This window comes from Armigeres subalbatus, chromosome 2, assembly GCF_024139115.2.
Source record: "Armigeres subalbatus isolate Guangzhou_Male chromosome 2, GZ_Asu_2, whole genome shotgun sequence".
Lineage (NCBI taxonomy): Eukaryota > Metazoa > Arthropoda > Insecta > Diptera > Culicidae > Armigeres > Armigeres subalbatus.
Window position 1 is genome coordinate 229,108,818 of NC_085140.1, and position 21,645 is coordinate 229,130,462.

Genomic DNA, 21,645 nt, shown 5'->3' on the forward strand with positions numbered 1-21,645 from the left:
GACAGGTTACGAATCTTTAGTCATGATCATAAGCACTGTGGAGCAAAATCGATTTTTTGAACCACCCTAAATGAGGCCATCCAACCAGCCGGCAGGCAGTTCTTCATCCTCCCATATTTTCTGGATAATGTGCTGGATTGATTGATGCAGCTGCTCACTTCCGTGTTCGAGAAGCTCGACCGGGATCTCGTCCTTTCCAGCAGCTTTACTGTTTTTCAGCTCGTTTAGAGCCTTATTAACCTCAGCCAGCGTTGGTGGTTCCAAAGCTTGACCGTCGCCGACCAAGTCAATCCTGCTCCTTAAAACACCTTCTTTTTCACCGTTCAACAAATCTTCGACGTGCTCCTTCCACCTGGCTGCCACCATAGTCTTGTCTGTCAGCAAATTCCCCTCTCGGTTATTGCACATGGCGGGCACTGGCGCAGTCTTATGCCACGCGCCATTGACAGTTGCGCAAAACCTCCGCATATCGTTTATATCCATGTTCTCCTGCGCTTCAGCTATCACACTCTCTTCGTGTTGCCCTTTTTTCTGCGTTGGATTCGTTTCTCTTCTGCCCTTGCTACACTGTACCGCTCTCTGTTGGAATGGGTACGAGCCACTAGCATTCGACTCCTAGCAACATTTTTCTCGTCCGTCACTCGCTGGCATTCCTCATCAAACCAACCATTTCGTTGGCATCGCTGTGCAGTGCCCAAAACTTCCTGCGCTGTTGTACTCGCTGGTTCGTTGGGGCATAGATGCTGATCAGGCTGTAGTTGAAGAATTTGCCCTCCATTCTTAACACGTAAATGCGGTCGCTTATCGGCTTCCACCGGATACCACGCTTCATCTGCTTCCCGATCACCATGAAGCCAACTGAGCAGTGAGCAGTTATATTTGAGTATATTGTTCCATGCGATATCTGACGTATTTTTTATGCGTAGTAATTTTGGAAAACATGAATGTTGTGGTAGAGTTTACAAAAGTTTTATTTGTATTCAACCTACTCCAGCGATACAAATAAAATATGCGTTCACAGAATATGTTTTAGGTCATCCAAGAAAACTTTAGAGTTAAGACCTTGGGTCTACGCGCGTATCCAAAGATCGACCAATTTGTAATACCAAGATTGGAATGCCCTCTCAAAGTATGTTCTTCGTCATACCAGTGTTGGTAAACTCATTCATAAATCTCAACCATTGAACGCTCCCGCGTGAACCGACTCGTTTGTGATTTCAAAGGAATGCATCACGTATGAGTTTTTCATGCTAAAACGGATCATTTCCCTCATTTATCAAAAAATCATTTCGTTCCAAAAAGTGGGGGCAATTGAATGTTTACACACCCAAGAGTATCCATTGTTCTCTGTTTGAACGTTAATTTATACTGTTAATTAAAGAAGTAGAACCTATACGATGATTCAAATGGATGATTCAACTCAGCCATGATTTTTTAGGCGCTGAGTTGGGTGCGTTTCAACTCACAATTGAATTGAATCGTTCATGAGTTTTGAGATTTTGAGTTTTTACCAACACTGCGTCATACTAGAAATCCCTGCCGTTAAGGCCTTTGAATCTACACATTTAACCACAAACAAGATAGACAGAAGAAAACTTGAGCCTACTTGAGCGGCAAGCGAACTTATTATAGAAGGCTCGGAGACTTACTTACTTACTTATGGATCCTGTACACCTTCGGTGGTGCAAAGGGTCGACTTGAGAGATCTCCATCCTGAGGGTTGTTCAGCTATTGCTTTAACCTGTTGCCAGGTTAGATTTCGGTCGACTTATTTCTTTATTGAGGCTTCGCCGGCATGAGCCTCTGGGTCTGCCTCTGCTGCGAAGTCCCGCTGGGTTCTAGTCTAATGCTTGTTTACAGATTTCGTTTCCGCCCCTACGTAGAGTGTGGCCGACCCAGCCCCACCTCAGATCCCGAATTTCTGTTGTTATCGGCCTCTGGTGACAACGACTTGGTTCGGAGACCCATGGTATTATATACCAATCGACTCAATTCGACGAACTGAGCACATGTTTGTCTGTCCGTATGATATAACTGATATGAAATTTGCGAAAAAGAATCCACGTGTCTCGGAGGACCCGGACCCTCAACCTCCTACTCTCTAGATAGAAATGTATGCGAAAATTCATTCGTTTTTTCTCTGTTATTTAAGAAAAAATGCTCTAAAATAATCTGCGGGAAAGCTTCGAAGAGTACATGTGATTTTTTTTTCTTAAATCTCTGCGGAAATCTCTTCAAAAAGCCCTACACAACAAGACCACTTAAAATTCACGTTTGCGGAAAAGCCTTCAGAATCCAAGTACCAACCTTCACTGAGGTAAGCTCTTCTTTGCAAATTGAATATCTTTCGGGTGCTTGATTCGCTCAATCATCACATGTGCTTTACTGCTGTATATCCACAGTCAAGCGAGCTCACATTGGTTATTATCGAGAACATCACACTCTACGCCCCCAGCAAAGCGTTGGGCGAATTTGTATAGAGTGTGAATCAATCACACTCTGCTGTGCCAAAGACTTGCAAGGGTTATCACGCCTATCTAGAGAATAGGAGGTTGAGGGTTCGAGCTCCTCCAAGGCACGTGAATTCTTTTCGAAAAATTTCATATCAATTTGTCCATTTCGAAACATGTGTTGTACATATGCATATTTAACAGGGGCCATCCTGAGCAGCGTGACGAGCTATACATTTTAGAGGTTTACTACAAAAAGTGTGACGAAAGGGGGAGAAGGAAGGAGGGGGGGTTCAAATCGCCCATTTTTGCGTGACGTACTTTATGGATCTCCGCAAAAAAATTATTTTCGTATGACCAAGTTGCCGAATAATATGGAATTAATTCTTGGAGCAGTAAAGAGCCCTGCACATATGATACGTTTGCGTTGTGTTTGACAGTTTTCCCATGAGAAATGTCTCATACATAACGCAAACGTACCCTATGTGCTCTTAACCCTCTTCACCCTAAGCAATTTATTAAAGAATTTAATAAAAAATGATGTATGAGACATTAAAATAACTATTGAAAACTACAGAAATCAGAGTTTCTTACTACACTTTTCTTCACATTTCAGTGTTTGGCATTATTTATTGGATCTCTTTGTCACGATTTGGACCACAGAGGTAAAAACAACAAATTTATGTTGGACACTGAGTCACCCTTGGCAGCTATATACAGCACATCAACCATGGAGCATCATCATTTCAACCAGACCGTTACTATACTGCAACAGGTGAGTTATATTGTTTCAAATACATTTAAAATACACATAGGGGAAAAGACGGCTTTATCAGGTTTTGTTCTATTATTGGCAGGGGGGTTTTTATCGATCGAATTTTATGAAATTTTGCCACAATATTCTTTGATATGCAAAGAATGTTTAGGCCAAATTTGAGCATAATCAGTCATAAAAAACCCCCCTGACAATAATAGAACAAAACCTGCCAAAGCCGTCATTCCCCCTATTACAAAAAAAATTGTCTATAATGATCATATATTTACCATTGGGGTAGTTAATGTAACAGATATATAACTAATCATTTGTTTTTTTCGTAGGAGGGTCATAACATATTTAGTAAATTGAACAGTAGCGAGTACAAACAGGTGTTGAGCCTAATCAAACACTGTATCCTAGCAACGGACCTTGCACTATTTTTCCCTAATAAAGACAAACTTAGCAAACTAGTTGACAACGAACAATTTTCGTGGACCGTGGCCGAACATCGTATGTTGATTCAAACGATTGCTATGACTGGAGCGGACTTATCTGCTTCGGCTAAACCATGGGCAGTGCAAACCGAAACGGTTAAGGTGAGACAATTATGAGAAACCCGCGGTTCAAAGCCTTATAATTATTTTTAATTATTATTAGGTGATATTTGCCGAATTTTATGACCAAGGAGACGAAGAAAAGAAAGCAGGACGACAACCGATCGCAATGATGGATCGTGAACAACCTGAACAGCAGGCTGCATCTCAATTAGGTTTCCTCAATGGCATTTGTATCCCTTGCTACACACTTCTACATCGACTTATTCCGGAAACGAAACCCATGCTTAAGATGTGCAATGAAAATCTAGAACGATGGCAAAATATTTCTCACGATAATCAGAAGAAAGCACAACAGCAACAAAGCTAAAACCTAAGCCCGAAACATAGTTGGCAACTGTATAGAGATATCATAGAGTGCGAATATAAAACAAGCATACCCAATGCTAACAAACATAGTACTAACAATCAGTGGATGTATAAGTATTAGATTGCTTTAATATTCAAATATACACCCAGGTTTTTTCACGCGGTTGGAATTCATTAATTTCTCGGTCAACCTATATTTTCACAGCTTTTAAAATACCCCCTGCATTTTCTTTGATTTTTTGGGATTTTTTTCGTGGGGTTAACTCATTGTTTTATTGACGCTGAGGGTCTTAAACGACTAAAACCAAACCGTGTTAAAAAAAACCTGGGTGTATTAGATCAAATTTGTGATCAACATGTTTTGTTCAAGACAGTACTTTATGTGTCAGATGTCCATATTTTTCATCACAGTAGCCCAGTTTTCGTACATGAGAACAAATAAACCAAAACAATAAATTTGATATTCAAGCTATCGATTAAGATGAATACACTACTAATTTTCTGGCTACGCCACTGGGGAGAACAATTCATTTTCATTGCAAAACTTAAAAAAACTCGCTGACTCTCCCATACTAAAATCCAAAGTGGCTGAATCGTGAATTTGGCAGATTGGAACACCTAGTAGTATCGAGCTTGGTACCGACCAAAACCTTTATGCAAAACCCGGGTTACTATGGTTGCATCATGTTGACCACAAATGCTTCTATACGATTTCATACTTGTCGCTTGCGATAACATTCAATTTTATGCGTCATAGTGCTTTGTAAAAAATCTCCCTTCCACTTTGAGCTTAGGTAGTTCGTCTCACCGATAAAAGCCAATGAAAATCAATCAATAAATGCTGTATGGGATAACAGCACCTCTAGCGTTCTACTACTTATGCGTCTACTTAATAATCAGTGGCTGTTCTGTAAAGGTGCATGTTAGTTGATAGATCGAATTACTAAACAATTAGTGTATTGATTTCCACGCATTATTCGCAATACAAGTCAATTTGCTCCACTATTTTTGGGAATTTCATTTTGTAGCGTTAGAACGCACTGACTGTTAATCCGGTTCCGGTTCCGCTAAAAAAATAGTTAAAGTTTATTTTGTTTGAATTCGAATGCAAAAATGGTAAACTTGACTTAATAACCTCGCAGTTAAAAACTGTGGACTAAGCTGCGAGACGGTAATGTCACAGTCGAAGATGTAATGCCAACAAAGAAGAAAAGAAGAAGACGAATGTAATGAGGATAAGGATTACACTTTAAAGCCCGTACACTTATTACGTAAGAGATTCTTCTTCCTTATAAATAAGATTTTTTTTTCCAGATAAATTAACAGGAGCGTAAGAACACAACATACCCCTCCTCCCCTTATATAAGTGCTTACGTAATAAGTGTACGACCTTTTATTCTGCACACCAGAGGCCAAATTCTGAGCTATCTACTTCATGGAACGCTGAAAAGGGAACGATTAAGATCAAACAATTGATCCCGCGTTAAAAGAAATGGAGACGCATGGTACCTATGACAGTTTTCTACTACCCTTGGAAGTTTTGTACTTTTGTCTTTTTACTCCCGATACATAGACTCCATTGTTGTCAAATTTTGTGGCTTACAATTGTTAAACTTTGGACTAAGTTTGTTTGACCTTTTTGGTTTTGCTAACACCTTCCGATGTTTTGTTGGTTCACCCAAAACAGCACCTACTTCTTGCTAATAAAGTTGATCATGATGGCCTTTCGTAAATAAATTTTTAAGACGTTTGTAATTATGCGCTTCAGATTTTTTCGGAAGAACTACCATAATTAATATTATCGGCCTTATGAGTTACGCATTATTGCGTTCTTTGACGTTACTCCCATAAGACTGACCTACTGTGGCATTGTTTTACCATAACCATTTTTGATTTCGTATTTCATTACGGCAAAGTGATAGTCGACGCCCAGGATATTGCGAAAATAATATAGACCGGGACGGGTCGTACATCATGAAGCTAACACGACTATACTTTTATGCCCAGGGAAGTCGAGAAAATGTCCAAAACGAAAAATTCCTAAACCGGACTGGGAATCAAACGCAGCTTTATTTGGCATGGTCTTGTGACCGCCCATCTTACTGCCCGACTAAGAAAAGATCTATTGGACTCAAGTTTTACGAGGTTATTATATTAGATATTCGCAATTAATTATTCTCTCACCCTTTCACATCATAATTTTGGGCATTTTTTAATTATTTAAATACTAATCGACTACTAGAAAATAACAGCAAAGCAGTACATATTTCTGGTGTAGTTCTCAAAACTATCACAAAAACATGTTTACAACAGTATTAATTGTCATAATCCAAAGTGTCAATTAGAAAGATTTCAATGTTTAATGGAACTTACTGTTCAAGAATTCGGGCTAAAGTGACCTTCAATGTTTTTTTTATATAAACACATATACTTAGAAGTATACAAAAGCCGTTGATCAATCAATATTTTGAATGTATTAACAAAAATAAAAATAGATGTTGGAAACTGACAATGAGTTTCTTTTCGTTCTAGCTATATGAAAGAAATTTCAATAACCAATGGCTATCTTATATTTGATGAGTCTATCCTCCTCATAGTCAAGCGAATCTATCACAGAAAGAAACTAATCTCATCGGTTTGATTTAACCCCACCTACCTTTTTCGACTAAACATGCTTGGCATATTCAGTCATCCTTGCTCGCGGAGGAATCGACCTTCTGTGCCCTTCTGGCCATTATCCAAAAATACAGCGGTGGACACAAATGACGAATCCAGTAGGCCGCTCTTGGAGCGACCGGTGCAATCATCACATCATCTTCGTCCCGTAGTACAGCCTTCAATATGAACTTTGCTACCTGTTCCGGTGAAGCACCAGACGCTGTTGTAGAATCTGTTCCTGAAAAGGAGAAAGCGTATGACGTTTATTAGTTGTGAATTCGTTTAAACACTAACTGGTCGTGAAAAGCGTAGTCGTATGCAGGGTTGCCACTACTTTTTGTGAAAAGTCTGGCATGCTACATCTTAAAAATCTGGCAAAATCTGGCGAAGAAATTTGTCTTAATCATTTTTAAAATCAAGTGATTCGAACTAAAAATATGATCTAGTTATGTTGACCTATGATTAATTATTATTAGAGCGTCTTAGGGTAAATGCTACAAGTTTCCAAGTAGGAAACGAAATACGTATCTGTTTGTTGATACAGTAGCCGTTCAATAACTGCAAAATGTTTACTTTTCAGTTGACGAATGCCGTTCGATAACTGCAAGCATTCTAGAAGTCAAACGGCTGTCAATAGACGTCAGATGCAATAAAAGTGCATCTAAATGTTGCTTCGCAATGCAGCTGTCATTGAGTTTGACATCAGTTTGAAGCTTAGCGGTCCGATATCTGCTAAACTGTTGCAACTATCGAATTGCAGTTAAAAAGCATTGCAGTTAAATGACTTGCAGTTATCGAACGTCTACTGTACATAAAAAGTGAATAGTGGAAGTAAATGGAAGAATAATAGTCTTTTAACCATGTTGACCTATATTAAAACTTTTTCTCTGTTTTGACCATCTTTTTGCTTTTGGTCTATGTTTATCAAAATTTTTCTTCAGAAAGAAGATGGCTTTCGCCTAAGATATTCGACGAATCAATTATACATCCGTAAACATTAGATTCTTAGAGTTCAGAACAATTTAAGTATTTCAGAAAATTTAGATCGAATTGAATGATATCTAAGCTCTGGAAGTTATATAAATTATAAAAAAGAATATAAATAATTATTGGAAAAACTTGACTTCATTCAAAACAACAAGGTTCGTTTTTAATTTGAATTTCTAAGTAACTCTAAATAATGATTAAAACAAGTTTAATTTGATCGATAAACAAACGGAGCTTAATTTAAAAAGTATTCAAATTAAAAATGATATTCCAAAAAGAATATTGATGAATTGAATTTTTGTAACAAAAAAAAAGTGTCATCATAATTTTTATGAATTGTCCATAACAACAGAGGATTTTGATCTACCAGAGCGTAAGAAGTCCATGAGAAGGGAGTTAAGACAATTATTTTTTACTCAGAGTACGATACTGAAAAGCTTTGTACAAAGTTGCGCTCCTCTCAGATGAGTGTTATGAATTAACCACTTTTGCGGAGTTTCTGAATCTTCCGGAGGCCACTCCTGTTCATGATTCACATCAATTATTCGTTTTTCAGAGACGGATGAGTTTTATGACCTGTCCTCTTTTACGGATGCCTCAAATCTTCCGAAGGACCTTCGGTTGCCACTCAGGTCCATCAAAATGAGTTTCATGATGTTTCGGATCTTCCAGAAGTACATCGGATTGCTGAATAACCAGGAAATGTGAAAAATCATGGATATAGACAATTTGATTACAATTCTTGGGATTATTACTACAGAACGTTGTAAGCAGAAGGTGAAATTACTCCAATAATTGGCCTTGACATCTTTGTACCTTTAAAACCGATCTCTGGGAGCCTGCGTGCCGAAACTGCAGTCCGGACCAACATCCGCGAAAACCACACTTTCACTTTGCTTACAAAAGACTGATATTGATTCAAAAATTAGTTTTTTGAAGCAAGTTAAAGTTGCGGTCATTTTTAAATTGCTAATGCACTGTGTATGACTGTTGTTACTGTAGCATCCCGAGCAGCACACTTTTATTAGACGATTTTTGTGACTCATGATGGTCACAAAAAATCTGTCTGAAATTTGAAAAGTCTGGCATTGTGGATAGTTTCTCTTTTTCTCTTTTTGGTGCCAAAAAGTCTGGCAGTGCCAGATATATCTGGCATAATGGCAACCCTGGTCGTATGATAACCGCAGCAATGTGAAAACTATAAAACATATATAATTTGCCTTCCTTACATGCGCGCGTCATCCCGGTATGAAGCAAAAACAGGGGTTCTGCCTTCTTAAAATGCACATATTTGCCCGGTGTAAGGCAAAAACTGAGATCCATTCAGTATTCGGTTTTTTTATCGTACTCATGACTTTTAGAAACTGTATCTTCTAATTTTACAGTACAGTAGTGCATCTTTGAACAATGTACAAGAAGGATGATTTCAATAGATAGCATTCGTTCAATGACATTTTTTTCATATGAATAAGTTACACAACATTGTACAAATATATGATACTAGAGTTGTTCAAAAAATCTATTTTGCTCCACAGCGCTCATCTGATTCTTTATTATGTTCTGAGTGTCCTCTGAAAATTTGAGCTCATTTGGATCAAAACTGACTTAGCACAAGCCGTTTCAAGTTTACATGCAAATTAGTATGAGGAAATTTATTTTTTCGTTATACTGTTTATGGCGCTTTCTCATTCAGCGCAGGTTAAAAGAAAACCTACATAGCTGAAAGGAATACTCAAGAGCGGATTATGTGCATTTGTCATATGTTTAGTACAAATTTAACGATTAGGTATAAATACATAATCGTAAAGTATACACTGATTTTTTTACAGGCGACATGTGATATGAGGCAACCGAAATGCTGCGATGGGGGCGCGTTATATTTTACTCCAGGATACCGAAACAACGCACCGCCACATGTTGTCCAACACGTGCACTTTCAGCAGATAACGGTTTGCCATGCATCATTCAAGCATTACTTTGTATGTGTAGGTCATCAGCTTTAACCGCAATCGGCGATGTATAGGGGCCCTCCTTAGCCGTGCGGTAAGACGCACGGCTACAAAGCAAGACCATGCTGAGGGTGGCTGGGTTCGATTCCCGGTGCCGGTTTAGGCAATTTTCGGATTGGAAATTGTTTCGACTTCTCTGGGCATAAAAGTATCATCGTGTTAGCCTCATGATATACGAATGCAAAAATGGTAACTTGGCTTAGAAACCTCGCAGTTAATAACTGTGGAAGTGCTTAATGAACACTAAGCTGTCCCAGTGTGGGGATGTAATGCCAATAGGAAGAAGAAGAAGGTAGCCAAAACGTTCATCGTTGGCAATGCACATTTTACTGCCGATGCAGAAAAGCACATCGGTTTGGTGCCTAGACTGCCTACCGAGTAGGTACCTTACCGCTTCAAACAGCGCATGCGCGTTTGGTTGAAGAGCGCGCAATCGGAACAAAATAGAAAGAGAAAAGAGGCGGTGATGAAATAAATTTTCTGCTCTCTCAAAGCGTTCCATGGCAAAAATCTGGTATTGGATAAGCACATTGGATCAAAAGCGTTTTAATATTTCATATTGATTGGGATTATGGCTTATGATGAATTTTTTCGTCAAATCCAATATTCAAAAGCGGACAATATTCAAAAGTGGACGGACATCTTAGCGGGTAGAGTGGTAGGCAGAATGTCCATGGTTCAAACAAATTAATGAAAAATTGCATGATCAGATGTGTACGCTGATGCAGGGAAGTACACATCTAAAACTGTTTGACATCTGTCCACGTGCGTCAATTTAACGCACTGTCACTTTAAGTCAAGTTTAAGTTTAATTCGATAAATGGGCTGTAGCTTAGAAGCAGATAGACGAAACATATGCGGAACACGCTTGAAGATCCCTTTTTTAGGACAGTTTTCTCTCAAAATATTTAACTTTGATACGGGGAGCGCGAACAATCATCAACTCGTCATAATTTACATCATTGAATGCTTAACTTTACTACAACAAATATAATTTAAAAAAAAGTATAACCGGCGCGTGCTTACTCATAATTTTAATGCTGATACATTGACAGCTATATTAAACAACACAGGTTGAAGGATTAACCACGCGACGCCTCTGTGATGATATTATTAAAATTAAACTGAGAGTCCAGCTTCCAGTCCATTATATACATGCTAGGATCAGATACAGAGTAATTTTACATTAGATTCGTTTTTTACGCAGGTTACGCAGGAAGCTAGTGGATTATGGGATGTATACAATTTTTAAATGGGATTTTACCACGAAGTTTGTACGCTGTTTTCCAAAATAAGTGAAAACGTATCCCTGATTAAAAACTGAATTCAATGTTTTTTTTTTCTTTCTTTTTCTTGTGGGATGTAAGGGCAACAGTAGAAAAATAAAGTTTTACTCGAATTGCAAGCAATTACCAAAACTTACTTCCATATTGACTCCCAGTTCCAGTTAATGCGTTAAGAGATAGCGCCGTATTGATGTATCCTGGAGAAACCAACGTCACCCTGACGTTGTGCTCCGCCATTTCGGCTCGAAGACTGTCACAGAAAGCTTGCAAGGCATGTTTCGATGCACCATAGGCAGACCGATGCGGAATGCTGAATTTTCCCTGTACACTGGAGACGCACACGATTCTGCCCTGTTTGCGTTTGATCATTGATGGGAGACATGCTTTCGATAGAGCCACTGAACCGAAATAGTTCACCAGCATTACTTTAATGTCGACATCTAGTGCGGTAGACAGGCAGTCTGACCTAACGCTGATGCCGCCGTTATTGATCAGTATGTCTATTTGCCCATGAATTTGCAAAATTTCATTCACTTTGTTGGGCAGCGCATTAATATCGGAGAGATCCAATGGAACTACCACAGGAGAATGAGTAACGACAGTCTGGAAAGGTAATAATTTGTAAAATTATGATGAAATTCTATCTATATCACAATTAATGGCTTTTATAAGATTTGTTTGAAGGGTTTGTGTTGAATTGTTAAATAAAAAAAAACTATTTGTAAGTCGCGTCATTGATTAGAAATGCCTTTATAGCTTTAAGTTTATCAAACATCATACTTCGAAAAACGGTTTGCAATGCTTTCCCAAACTTCTCAATACAATATGTAGGTTTTTGTGAGAATTTTGATTCAGATTATGATAATAGCAGGGCTGGTAGCGATGAATGCCGTTTAAAATAGTGACTTTAGTGACCAACGATGTCGAAAAAGTGACTAAATAGTGACTTTTAATTGCAGAAAAAGTGACCAAATAGTGACTTTTGTTTGAAGTTTTAAACCGGGGATAGAGCTACAAGTTGCATTAACATTCATAAATTTCAAACTAGTGTTTTATTTCTGAATTCCTTATCTAGAATGCTATCAGAAATCAAGAAAAGACGAAAACAACAAAAGCATGAATATTACTGCTACTGGCCACGCCAATCTTTACCGTAAGGAGGAAAAGGATGGAAGCAAAAGGCCAGTGACTGCGACACTCTCATAAGTACCACAGAGTTGAATATTGATGATAGTGTTAGTCAGATCAGCCAGAAGCTAGCAGGGTGACCATGCTATCATATTTAGGCATCATATTAAGCTGGGTGCTGCGGATAGAGCTGCTTTTCTGCTCTCAAGCGAGTAGAGGGATATTTTGAAATCACTCCCATAAGCAAAATTATTTTGCAGTTACTTGGCTGTTAAACATTTCCCGCTCTTCGAATTTCTCTTTCCATGCTGCACGAGGGCGCACAAATGACTTTACTTTACATTCTTGCTCCAATCAGCCGCTGAATCTCGTGAAATTTCGTAACGAGTGCTTTTCAGTTGCATTCCTACTAGTGTTCCACTCGAAATGTAATGTGAAAATATTTGGTCGGGGTTCAGCCAAATCACACCAAGCGTTATCGAAAAATTACCGATTTTTCTGCTCAAACTTTCGTTTAGCAGATTAAATTGATCGCAAATCGCATCGAATATCCCTCAACCCCATAACTGAGGATATCCTACTGCAAATGTATGCTTAAATTGATATGAAACTGTTTCCGTTGTCCTTGTACGAACAAAATATCACAAGTCAGTTTGGTTTGGCTGAACCTCGACCATTTGTTACAAAGAATACAAAACTCAAACTTAGTTTATTTTTAATTTTTCCCCAGATAATAACAATACTTCTCAATATAGGATCTGAAACGAACATAAACACAAACAGTTTGACAACCAAATTGATCCCATTCGCATCACCCAGATATTAAGTAACACACCACGAGAAAGTATCTACCTGGCGTCACAGAAACGGGTAGTGAATTACAAGTTGTTACACAAAATTATGTTGATAAAAAAAAGTGTGTGTGTTCATATGGACTCGAAGGAAAAAAAATGATCTAATTGATTCCCAGGCGGTGAACTATTTGGACTCACAAAGCTTACAAATTTTACAAATACAAATTTTTTTGTCCCGCTGGCCTATCGATGGGGTGGTGAAGGGGTGGGAAATAAAAAAAATAAAGGCAATCATCAGTGTTCTCAAAGATTTTTTATACAAGTTCTAAATTTTATTATTTTTTCGGTAAAATTTTGAAATCCCCCTCAAATAAATTAATTTGGAGAGGGGTGGTGGCAGTAGAAGATATTAAAATGTATTCCCGCCTAATAAAGAAATTTTAAAAATACAATTTTACCTGTTCTTAAGCTATGACTTAATAACAAATTTAAATGGAGTTTTTGAGGTTTTGAACTCGACTCGACTCGATTCTGAGGAAAATTTTAAAAATCCAATAAAACCATGGTCTCTTATTAGAAATCCAGAAATTCTAGTTTTATTTCATTTTCTATTTTATTTTAGACTTTAAAAATCCGACCAATTCATTCATTTCCACACTAGTTTTTGGGTATCTATTCTTAACCTCGTTAGCAAAAATGAGCAGCGTCATGTCATTTTGTTTTTCTTTTTGGAGAAGCCATTTATCAAGCATTATTTCTATCACGACTTGCTGCCTATGATCTGCAACTCATTTTCAAAAAGCGGTCAAAACACCATCTAGCCTGGCCCAAACTAGGGCTTATGCCAGAATTAATTCTGACATAACTTGCTCTATAATTTCTTTTTTTAGACCTATCTCCAAGGCGGACAACCAAAATATACCTACTTTCTGTCTGTCTGTTCTAGTTCCATTACTCCTCAATTCTGTATTCTATACTGGAGGTCGACCTTTCGCATTTTAACAGATTCCATCCGTGAAGAAAAATATCATAGTCGAAATAAATCGGAAATAGCTAACAGATTCACATTTGATTTGGTTGATAATAATAGTAGGTACAAATGATTTTTATTTTGAACTTTTTTACAATAGGCAATGCAAAAATAGTGACTTTAGTGACCATTTTCCGAAAAATAGTGACTTTAGTGACTTTTGAATGCAAATAGTGACTTTTTAGTGACTAGACTCAAAATAGTGACCAAGTCACTAAAAAGTGACTCGCTACCAGGCCTGTAATAGCAATAAAACAATTGTCGCTAATTTAGATATAAAACAACATCTTACTTTTTGAATGTGAAACCTTATATCGACCATAAGGCATATTAATATCAATTGGTCGGAGGTTTGCAAAACTGACTTGTGATCTGCGTAACTATTGATAGACGTTCCTGCAATATACATTTGAGTTACCTATTTATGTAATTGCAGGAATAGATAAGCTTTCAGTTAATAGCTATCAAAATGCTAAAAACACACTAAATTCAGAAGCAGATCAAGTTCCCGTAGAGCCATTATAGAAGAAAAGCTAAAACTTCAAAATATCGTGAGGGTCGTGACCAATAGTTTGAGAAACATTTTCGCCCTTTAAAGTCGATTGAAAACAAAAGCAAAAACGAAAGCTTATCATCAACAAATTAACTAATCACCAATAAGTACCTACTGTAAAGTACAATGCTCGAATGCTTATGTATACATGAAAAGAAATCGATATAAAGAAGAAAATATCAAATAGAAATAATTACCGTATGAAGAGCAAGCAAATCTTTTCGAACTCGCTCCAACTCATCCTTCCGTCTGGCAGCTAGAACCACTTTACATCCTGCAAGAAAGAATGTATGTGCCAAGGCTTCACCAAGTCCCGAACTGGCGCCAGTAATTAAAACCACCTGCAAAGTAAAATAGCGCAAATTACTTCCATTTCTCTTACTCATTGAGCAATTCGTTTTACTTTTCCAGGCAGACACTCTCGATACTTTCGTTCCCTAATGAAGCCTATGATTTTGAAGATTAGGTGAGGCAAGGTGAACGGTAAGCATATAGTGGATAAAATCCACCAAAACAGACTTCCTTCCGATCGGCACAGAGCTTGTGATTCTTCGAGCGGTTTCATCGTCACTCACTGATATCAAAACTAAGAGGTCCAGGAAAGCTACTTTGAAGCCACAATGAAACAGATTATAAGCACTATAAAATAGTTTACCTAATCTATTCAAATTTATTCGATCCAAGATCTGACTACAACACAATCAACAACGGAGAAACCGAACTCGTTTCGATGTACAACTGCTGACTGCAGAGCAGCAGCAGACTGACGACTGACTACTGAAACTGAAGGAGGAACATCAAGAAATCGTAAACAAAAGGAGAAGACCGCCAGCTGTCAGTGAGACAAAAAGTATTGAATCACGGAAATTTCAAACTGTGTGGTATGTTTTTGTTATAAAACAAAAATTAAAATATTTTTTTCAAAAAATCTTGGTTCCAGGAGTTATAACTGTATACATATAATTGTATACAATTTTAAAAGCACACGAAATAAGTATGTTTTCTTAATTTTTAAATTTCATTTTCGAAAAGTAGCTAATTCTTAAGATTGTTGCATTTCTAATCTCCCAGACTAAAAATTGTATGACTGAAAAATTTAATGACGTTTTAGAGTCATTTTGATTTCCATTTTCTGTATCATGTCATGCAAAATTTCCCTGTTCTTTCCTCAAGTTTTTTTCTAGGTGGCAGCACTGATGAAGGAATCTTCCCTCTATGTGCCATGCAATGATGATGATGACAGTTGAAAAAGAACGACTCACATCTCGTTATTGTTCATGTCAATCATCACTTATCCATATCCAAGATGAATACATGTATTCATCTTGTCCATATCCATCATTAAAATTGCTACCAGAAGAAAAATGCATAAAATCAAGACTAACACTACAAAAAGTTTATATAACATTTAAAAAAACTGTTCATGCTTATAGATGCTTATGCTTTTAAAAATTTCTATTATATACATATATTTTTACAATGTAAAAAACAAATGTAAAAATTTATAATAACATGTAGATAACCCCGATAACCCTGATAACACTGAAGGAAAATAAAATGATCAAATCTCTTATTCGATGTAAGCCTTTTTCAAATGTAAGCCTTGTTTGTGTTTATGGACGACCTGAAAAGTGCAGTGCGTCATCGTATTTTGTTGTGTGGACTTTCTTTGTGTTTAAATCTTGCTTCGCCTTTTTGTAACATAAAATTCAATCGAACGGTAACGAAATCCATCTCGTTACATTGCACGGGATGCTCGGGGCTGTGGCCAAATCCATTTTCAATTACAACTAATGTAGATAATCTGAATATTTGTTCCAGAAGTTCGTTCAGATATTTTGTAATGGCGAAACGCTTAGGTCCAGGTCCACCTGCAGCGAACGGAGCCAGCAATCCATCCGGACAGAATGAGCATCTTAGAGAGGTGTGTATACAAGGAAACATGAATTAGACAAAAGATAATAAGAGAAAAATAAAATATTCAAATGGCCATACACCGTTTTTACAAAAAAAAAACTAGCTCCGGCAAGTCACCGGAAGTTTGCCGCATTAAGTAGGTAATTGTATTTGTAAATCTCACAAGAACCAGTTTACATCTTATTGGGTCAACGAAAATGATTTGTTATTTTATTGATCAACGGTAATCTGCTGGTTACAAAAAAATTAGATCAGCTCAGCGTATTAATTTGAAAATCCTCGTTCAACCTTTACACCAGGCAGCTTTAATTTTAATTTGTTCCTGTGCGTCCTTCCATGGAAGTGCACAATAAAAAAATATTTGCAACACGTTCTAAAGATTCTTGAAAATAAGCTAAGTTAACCTGAATTCTGTTCAATTTTTCATATCTTCTTATAGCATTATTGAATGTATAAACGAACGAAAGACAATGCGGTGATAGCCTTCTTTACATAATTTTTTAAGTTCATTTGAAATTATTAAATCTTCAATCAATGTTTCAGACCATCAGCGATGTGTTCCGATGTTTTATCTGCATGGAGAAACTGCAAGAAGCCCATCTTTGTCCACACTGTTCCAAGCTTTGCTGCTACCTTTGTATCTCCCGCTGGTTAACCGAACAACGCCGCCAGTGTCCCCATTGCAGAGCATCACTGCACGTTTCCGATCTGGTAAACTGCCGTTGGTTCGAGGATGTTGCCGTTCATATTGAAAACCTGCAACAGGTACGTTATATCTAGGATGTTATGGATCCAGAAGATTATTTCTAATCAAATTAAAATTGCAGATTTGTCAAAACATCAAAACTTCCAACTTAAATCATCGCGATCATGATCAGTGTCCGACGCATAAGGAGAAACTAAGCGTATTTTGCTGGACCTGCATGAAGTGCATTTGTCATCAGTGCGCCCTTTGGGGAGGAACTCATTCAGGACACACTTTTAAACAATTAGGTATGTTTTACTTTTGGTGCCACGCACTGTCGTGGATTGTAAGGTAGTCGCATCTGTATATGGCAGTTAATAGCACGAAATCTTGGTTTAGCATAAAATTCTGAAAGCGAAATAATTAAATGTAGTGCTTCTTTTTAACTTACCTAATTTAAAATACCTACATTCCTTTTGCAGAGCTAGTCTACGAAACTCATCTAGCACAGGTAAAAGAAGAACAACAGCAACTCAAAAGCCGTCTTCTGGAGCTGATAAGCCTGGTACAGGAAGTCGAACAGAATGTAAATACCGTTCGTAGTGCTAAAGATGAACGCGTCAGTGAGATGAGGACAGCTGTGAATCTGATGGCTGGTAGACTCGAGTCACAGCTCAAAGGTAAATTCGGCACCCTCATGGACCGGAAAACCTCGTTAACCCAAGAGACTGAACAGTTGGAACACCTACTGCAGGAAATTGAACATCAACTGAACATTTGCTCAAAGTAAAATGTCTCAAAACGGTCCATTTTAGGGAAATAATTTAGATGTATCTTTTTCTTCTTTTTTTTTAGATCTCAGCTCATAATGAAGTCTGCTGAATTGTTGAAAATGATAAATCAAGTGCGAACAAAACCGATGGCTAGTTATGTAACCGCACCGGTACCAGCTGATTTTATTAGGTTGCATTCCCATATTTCTAACTTGTCTGTGAAATATTAACAGATTCAATAAATATTCTCTTCCAGTGAAATTGTACCAGCATATGATACGGGAGTGTTCGTTATGCAGAACTTTTCAAAATTACAAAAAAAGGCTGAACCAGTGTATTCTAGTCCACTTTACGTGAATGGACTTTGCTGGAGACTGAAAGTGTACCCCGGTGGGAATGGAGCTATGCGAAAGGAATATCTATGTGTTTACTTAGAGCTAACTGTGGGATATCCGGAAGCAAGCACGTAAGTCACACTATTTATTTATTTATTTCTCAGACTAAGGCCGGAGTGTCCTGTGCAGTAAATAAAAGTCTTCACCATTTAATTTGATCTATGGCTGCACGTCGCCAGTCTGCGGAGGGTCCGCAAATCGTCTCCCACCTGATCGATCCACCTTGCTCGCTGCGCACCTCGTCTTCTTGTGCCCGTCGGATTGTTGTCGAGAACAATTTTCAGTGGATTATTATCCGACATTCTGGCTAAGTTTCCGGCCCAGCGCAGTCTTCTGATTTTCGCGGTGTGAACGACAGATGGTCCTCCCTACAGCTGTTGTAGCTCGTGGTTTTTTCGCCTCCTACATGTACCGTCTTCCACCTGCACTCCGCCATAGATACAGTCGACTCTCTATATCTCGATATCTCTCCCTATGTCGATAGTTTTCTCGGTTCCTTCAATCTATATACATTTTTGCTTTATACATCTCGAGAACAACCTCCCTATCTCCAGAGTTGTCCTACACAGTTGGCAAAAAATCTGCTCTTTCATTTTTCAATTGAACCAATTACAATGTTTTTACAATTAGCCTTGCGAGCAAAGGCGTAGGATTGCCAATCCGGCGATGGCGAGTTCGATTCCCTGGACATAGTGTATCCATAGTACTTGCCACAAAAGATACATACTAGCGCGATTCATTTATTGTTAATTGCCTACTTTTCGTATTACCCTTGATTGAATTGGGTCGAGCTAAATAATTGATTGCTTACTGCCAGGATATTAACTGAACATGAGGGTTTTATCCCCACAGAGTGAGTGGTCGAATGTATGGGTGAGCATGCAAGTAATTATCACATGGTGTGAGTGATCGGTAGTGAGCATAGCATAGCATAGCATAGCATATGTGATTGTACAAATCGTGGGTGGCTATACAATGCTCAATTGAGCAATCTACTGTATATTGTCGCAAATCGGTACTTGTGATTAGTACCTTTTCCTATACAGTAGCAGTTGTATACCTGGCCACGTCCTTACAATCACGGAAGGAAGGGAAGGAATGTTAGTTCAACATCTACTAGTGAAGATGCAGGGAACCCATACTACCTTCATAGATGTCTCGGGAAGGAAAATTTGTGTTAGTGGGTAAGGTGAATAATAGGGAGCTCTATTCGACAATATAGAGCGTTTGTCAATAACAGTATATGCTGAAAAAATATTAAAATATATTCATCAATTTACTTACGAACCGTCCGAAGGAGGACAAAGTAACCTGGATTTTACAAATGTTTCGCATTATATACAAAACACGTTCAACCGCACACTTATTCACCGAACATTAAAATCAGAACCAAAAACTCGGATTTTACGAATGCTCTAAATCCTACCTGAAACACATCCGATCACGCACCAATTGTTTACTCACTCGGCAGCGCGAACTATCTGCTTACTGAGCAGAAACACAACAAAACAAGCACTGACGGCCGCGCAATGCAGAACACAATATTTCGGCAAATCGCGCGATCGTTCTGCCATTCGAAACAAGAGCCAACTCGCACTGAACTAATTAACTTTATTACCGGCCGCGCAATGCAAAACACAACATTTCGGCAAATCGCGCGATCGTTCTGCCGTCCGAAACAAGAGCCAATTCGCACTGAACTGATTAACTTTATTACCGGCCGCGTAATGCAGAACACAAAATTTCGGCAAATCGCGTGATCGTTCTGCCGTCCGAAACAAGAGCCAACTCGCACTGAACTAATTAACTTTATTACCGGCCGCGCAAAACACAACATTTCGGCAAATCGCGCGATCGTTCTGCCGTCCTAAACAAGAGCCAATTCGCACTGAACTGATTAACTTTATTACAGGCCGCGTAATGCAGAACACAAAATTTCGGCAAATCGCGTGATCGTTCTGCCGTCCGAAACAAGAGCCAACTCGCACTGAACTAATTAATTTTATTACCGGCCGCGCAATGCAAAACACAACATTTCGGCAAATCGCGCGATCGTTCTGCCGTCCGAAACAAGAGCCAATTCGCACTGAACTGATTAACTTTATTACCGGCCGCGTAATGCAGAACACAAAATTTCGGCAAATCGCGTGATCGTTCTGCCGTCCGAAACAAGAGCCAATTCGCACTGAACTGATTAACTTTATTACCGGCCGCGTAATGCAGAACACAAAATTTCGGCAAATCGCGTGATCGTTCTGCCGTCCGAAACAAGAGCCAACTCGCACTGAACTAATTAACTTTATTACCGGCCGCGCAATGCAAAACACAACATTTCGGCAAATCGCGCGATCGTTCTGCCGTCCGAAACAAGAGCCAACTCGCACTGAACTGATTAACTTTATTACCGGCCGCGCAATGCAAAACACAACATTTCGGCAAATCGCGCGATCGTTTTGCCGTCCGATACAAGAGCCAACTCGCACTGAACTAATTAACTTTATTACCGGCCGCGCAAAACACAACATTTCGGCAAATCGCGCGATCGTTCTGCCGTCCGAAACAAGAGCCAATTCGCACTGAACTGATTAACTTTATTACAGGCCGCGTAATGCAGAACACAAAATTTCGGCAAATCGCGTGATCGTTCTGCCGTCCGAAACAAGAGCCAACTCGCACTGAACTAATTAATTTTATTACCGGCCGCGCAATGCAAAACACAACATTTCGGCAAATCGCGCGATCGTTCTGCCGTCCGAAACAAGAGCCAACTCGCACTGAACTAATTAACTTTATTACCGACCGCGCAATGCAGAACACAAAATTTCGGCAAATCGCGTGATCGTTCTGCCGTCCGAAACAAGAGCCAACTCGCACTGAACTAATTAACTTTATTACTGGCCGCGCAATGCAAAACACAACATTTCGGCAAATCGCGCGATCGTTCTGCCGTCCGAAACAAGAGCCAACTCGCACTGAACTGATTAACTTTATTACCGGCCGCGCAATGCAAAACACAACATTTCGGCAAATCGCGCGATCGTTTTGCCGTCCGATACAAGAGCCAACTCGCACTGAACTAATTAACTTTATTACCGGCCGCGCAAAACACAACATTTCGGCAAATCGCGCGATCGTTCTGCCGTCCGAAACAAGAGCCAATTCGCACTGAACTGATTAACTTTATTACAGGCCGCGTAATGCAGAACACAAAATTTCGGCAAATCGCGTGATCGTTCTGCCGTCCGAAACAAGAGCCAACTCGCACTGAACTAATTAATTTTATTACCGGCCGCGCAATGC

General features: G+C 38.7%; 4 protein-coding genes across 13 annotated transcripts in view; 2 read left to right on the top strand and 2 right to left on the bottom strand.

The window, feature by feature from the left end:
• LOC134211842 (probable 3',5'-cyclic phosphodiesterase pde-5) overlaps positions 1 to 5,400 on the top strand; it is a 63,205-nt gene extending 57,805 nt beyond the window's left edge. For all 9 annotated transcript variants that reach the window (XM_062689142.1, XM_062689150.1, XM_062689144.1 and 6 more), the window contains exons 6-8: positions 3,067 to 3,225; positions 3,549 to 3,803; positions 3,865 to 5,400. In XM_062689142.1, the coding sequence (XP_062545126.1) occupies positions 3,067 to 3,225; positions 3,549 to 3,803; positions 3,865 to 4,131 (681 nt within the window). In that variant the 3' untranslated portion in view covers positions 4,132 to 5,400. The remainder of the gene's footprint in view (positions 1 to 3,066; positions 3,226 to 3,548; positions 3,804 to 3,864) is intronic.
• Positions 1 to 6,795, bottom strand: part of LOC134211844 (alpha-1,3-mannosyl-glycoprotein 4-beta-N-acetylglucosaminyltransferase B) — a 104,827-nt gene extending 98,032 nt beyond the window's left edge. The window contains exon 1 of the mRNA XM_062689154.1: positions 6,787 to 6,795. The gene's annotated coding sequence lies outside the window, so the exon portion shown is untranslated. The remainder of the gene's footprint in view (positions 1 to 6,786) is intronic.
• On the bottom strand, positions 6,013 to 15,384 carry LOC134211845 (dehydrogenase/reductase SDR family protein 7-like). Its single transcript, XM_062689155.1, has 5 exons — positions 15,231 to 15,384; positions 14,979 to 15,161; positions 14,773 to 14,916; positions 11,208 to 11,673; positions 6,013 to 7,026 (listed from the first exon to the last, which is right to left on the bottom strand). Exons 2-5 carry the CDS (start codon positions 15,138 to 15,140, stop codon positions 6,815 to 6,817), a joined length of 984 nt encoding a protein of 327 aa, XP_062545139.1. The 5' UTR covers positions 15,141 to 15,161; positions 15,231 to 15,384; the 3' UTR covers positions 6,013 to 6,814.
• Positions 15,385 to 16,187: 803 nt separating this feature from the next.
• The window catches only part of LOC134211846 (GATA zinc finger domain-containing protein 14-like), a 36,528-nt gene continuing 31,070 nt past the window's right edge, over positions 16,188 to 21,645 (top strand). For both annotated transcript variants that reach the window (XM_062689156.1, XM_062689157.1), the window contains exons 1-6: positions 16,188 to 16,499; positions 17,036 to 17,257; positions 17,320 to 17,485; positions 17,660 to 17,963; positions 18,033 to 18,140; positions 18,207 to 18,416. In XM_062689156.1, coding sequence (XP_062545140.1) covers positions 16,191 to 16,499; positions 17,036 to 17,257; positions 17,320 to 17,485; positions 17,660 to 17,963; positions 18,033 to 18,140; positions 18,207 to 18,416 — 1,319 coding nt within the window. In that variant the 5' untranslated portion in view covers positions 16,188 to 16,190. The remainder of the gene's footprint in view (positions 16,500 to 17,035; positions 17,258 to 17,319; positions 17,486 to 17,659; positions 17,964 to 18,032; positions 18,141 to 18,206; positions 18,417 to 21,645) is intronic.

Bases quoted from the DNA above. Each gene is read 5' to 3' on its own strand.
- LOC134211845 (XM_062689155.1), bottom strand. From the start codon at position 15,140: ATGAAACCGCTCGAAGAATCACAAGCTCTGTGCCGATCGGAAGGAAGT. The intron at 14,917-14,978 runs GTAAAACGAATT...TTTACTTTGCAG, and splicing joins GAGAGTGTCTGCCTGGAAAA to GTGGTTTTAATTACTGGCGC. The intron at 7,027-11,207 runs GTAAGTTTTGGT...TCTCCTTTTCAG, and splicing joins AACTGGGAGTCAATATGGAA to GAACAGATTCTACAACAGCG.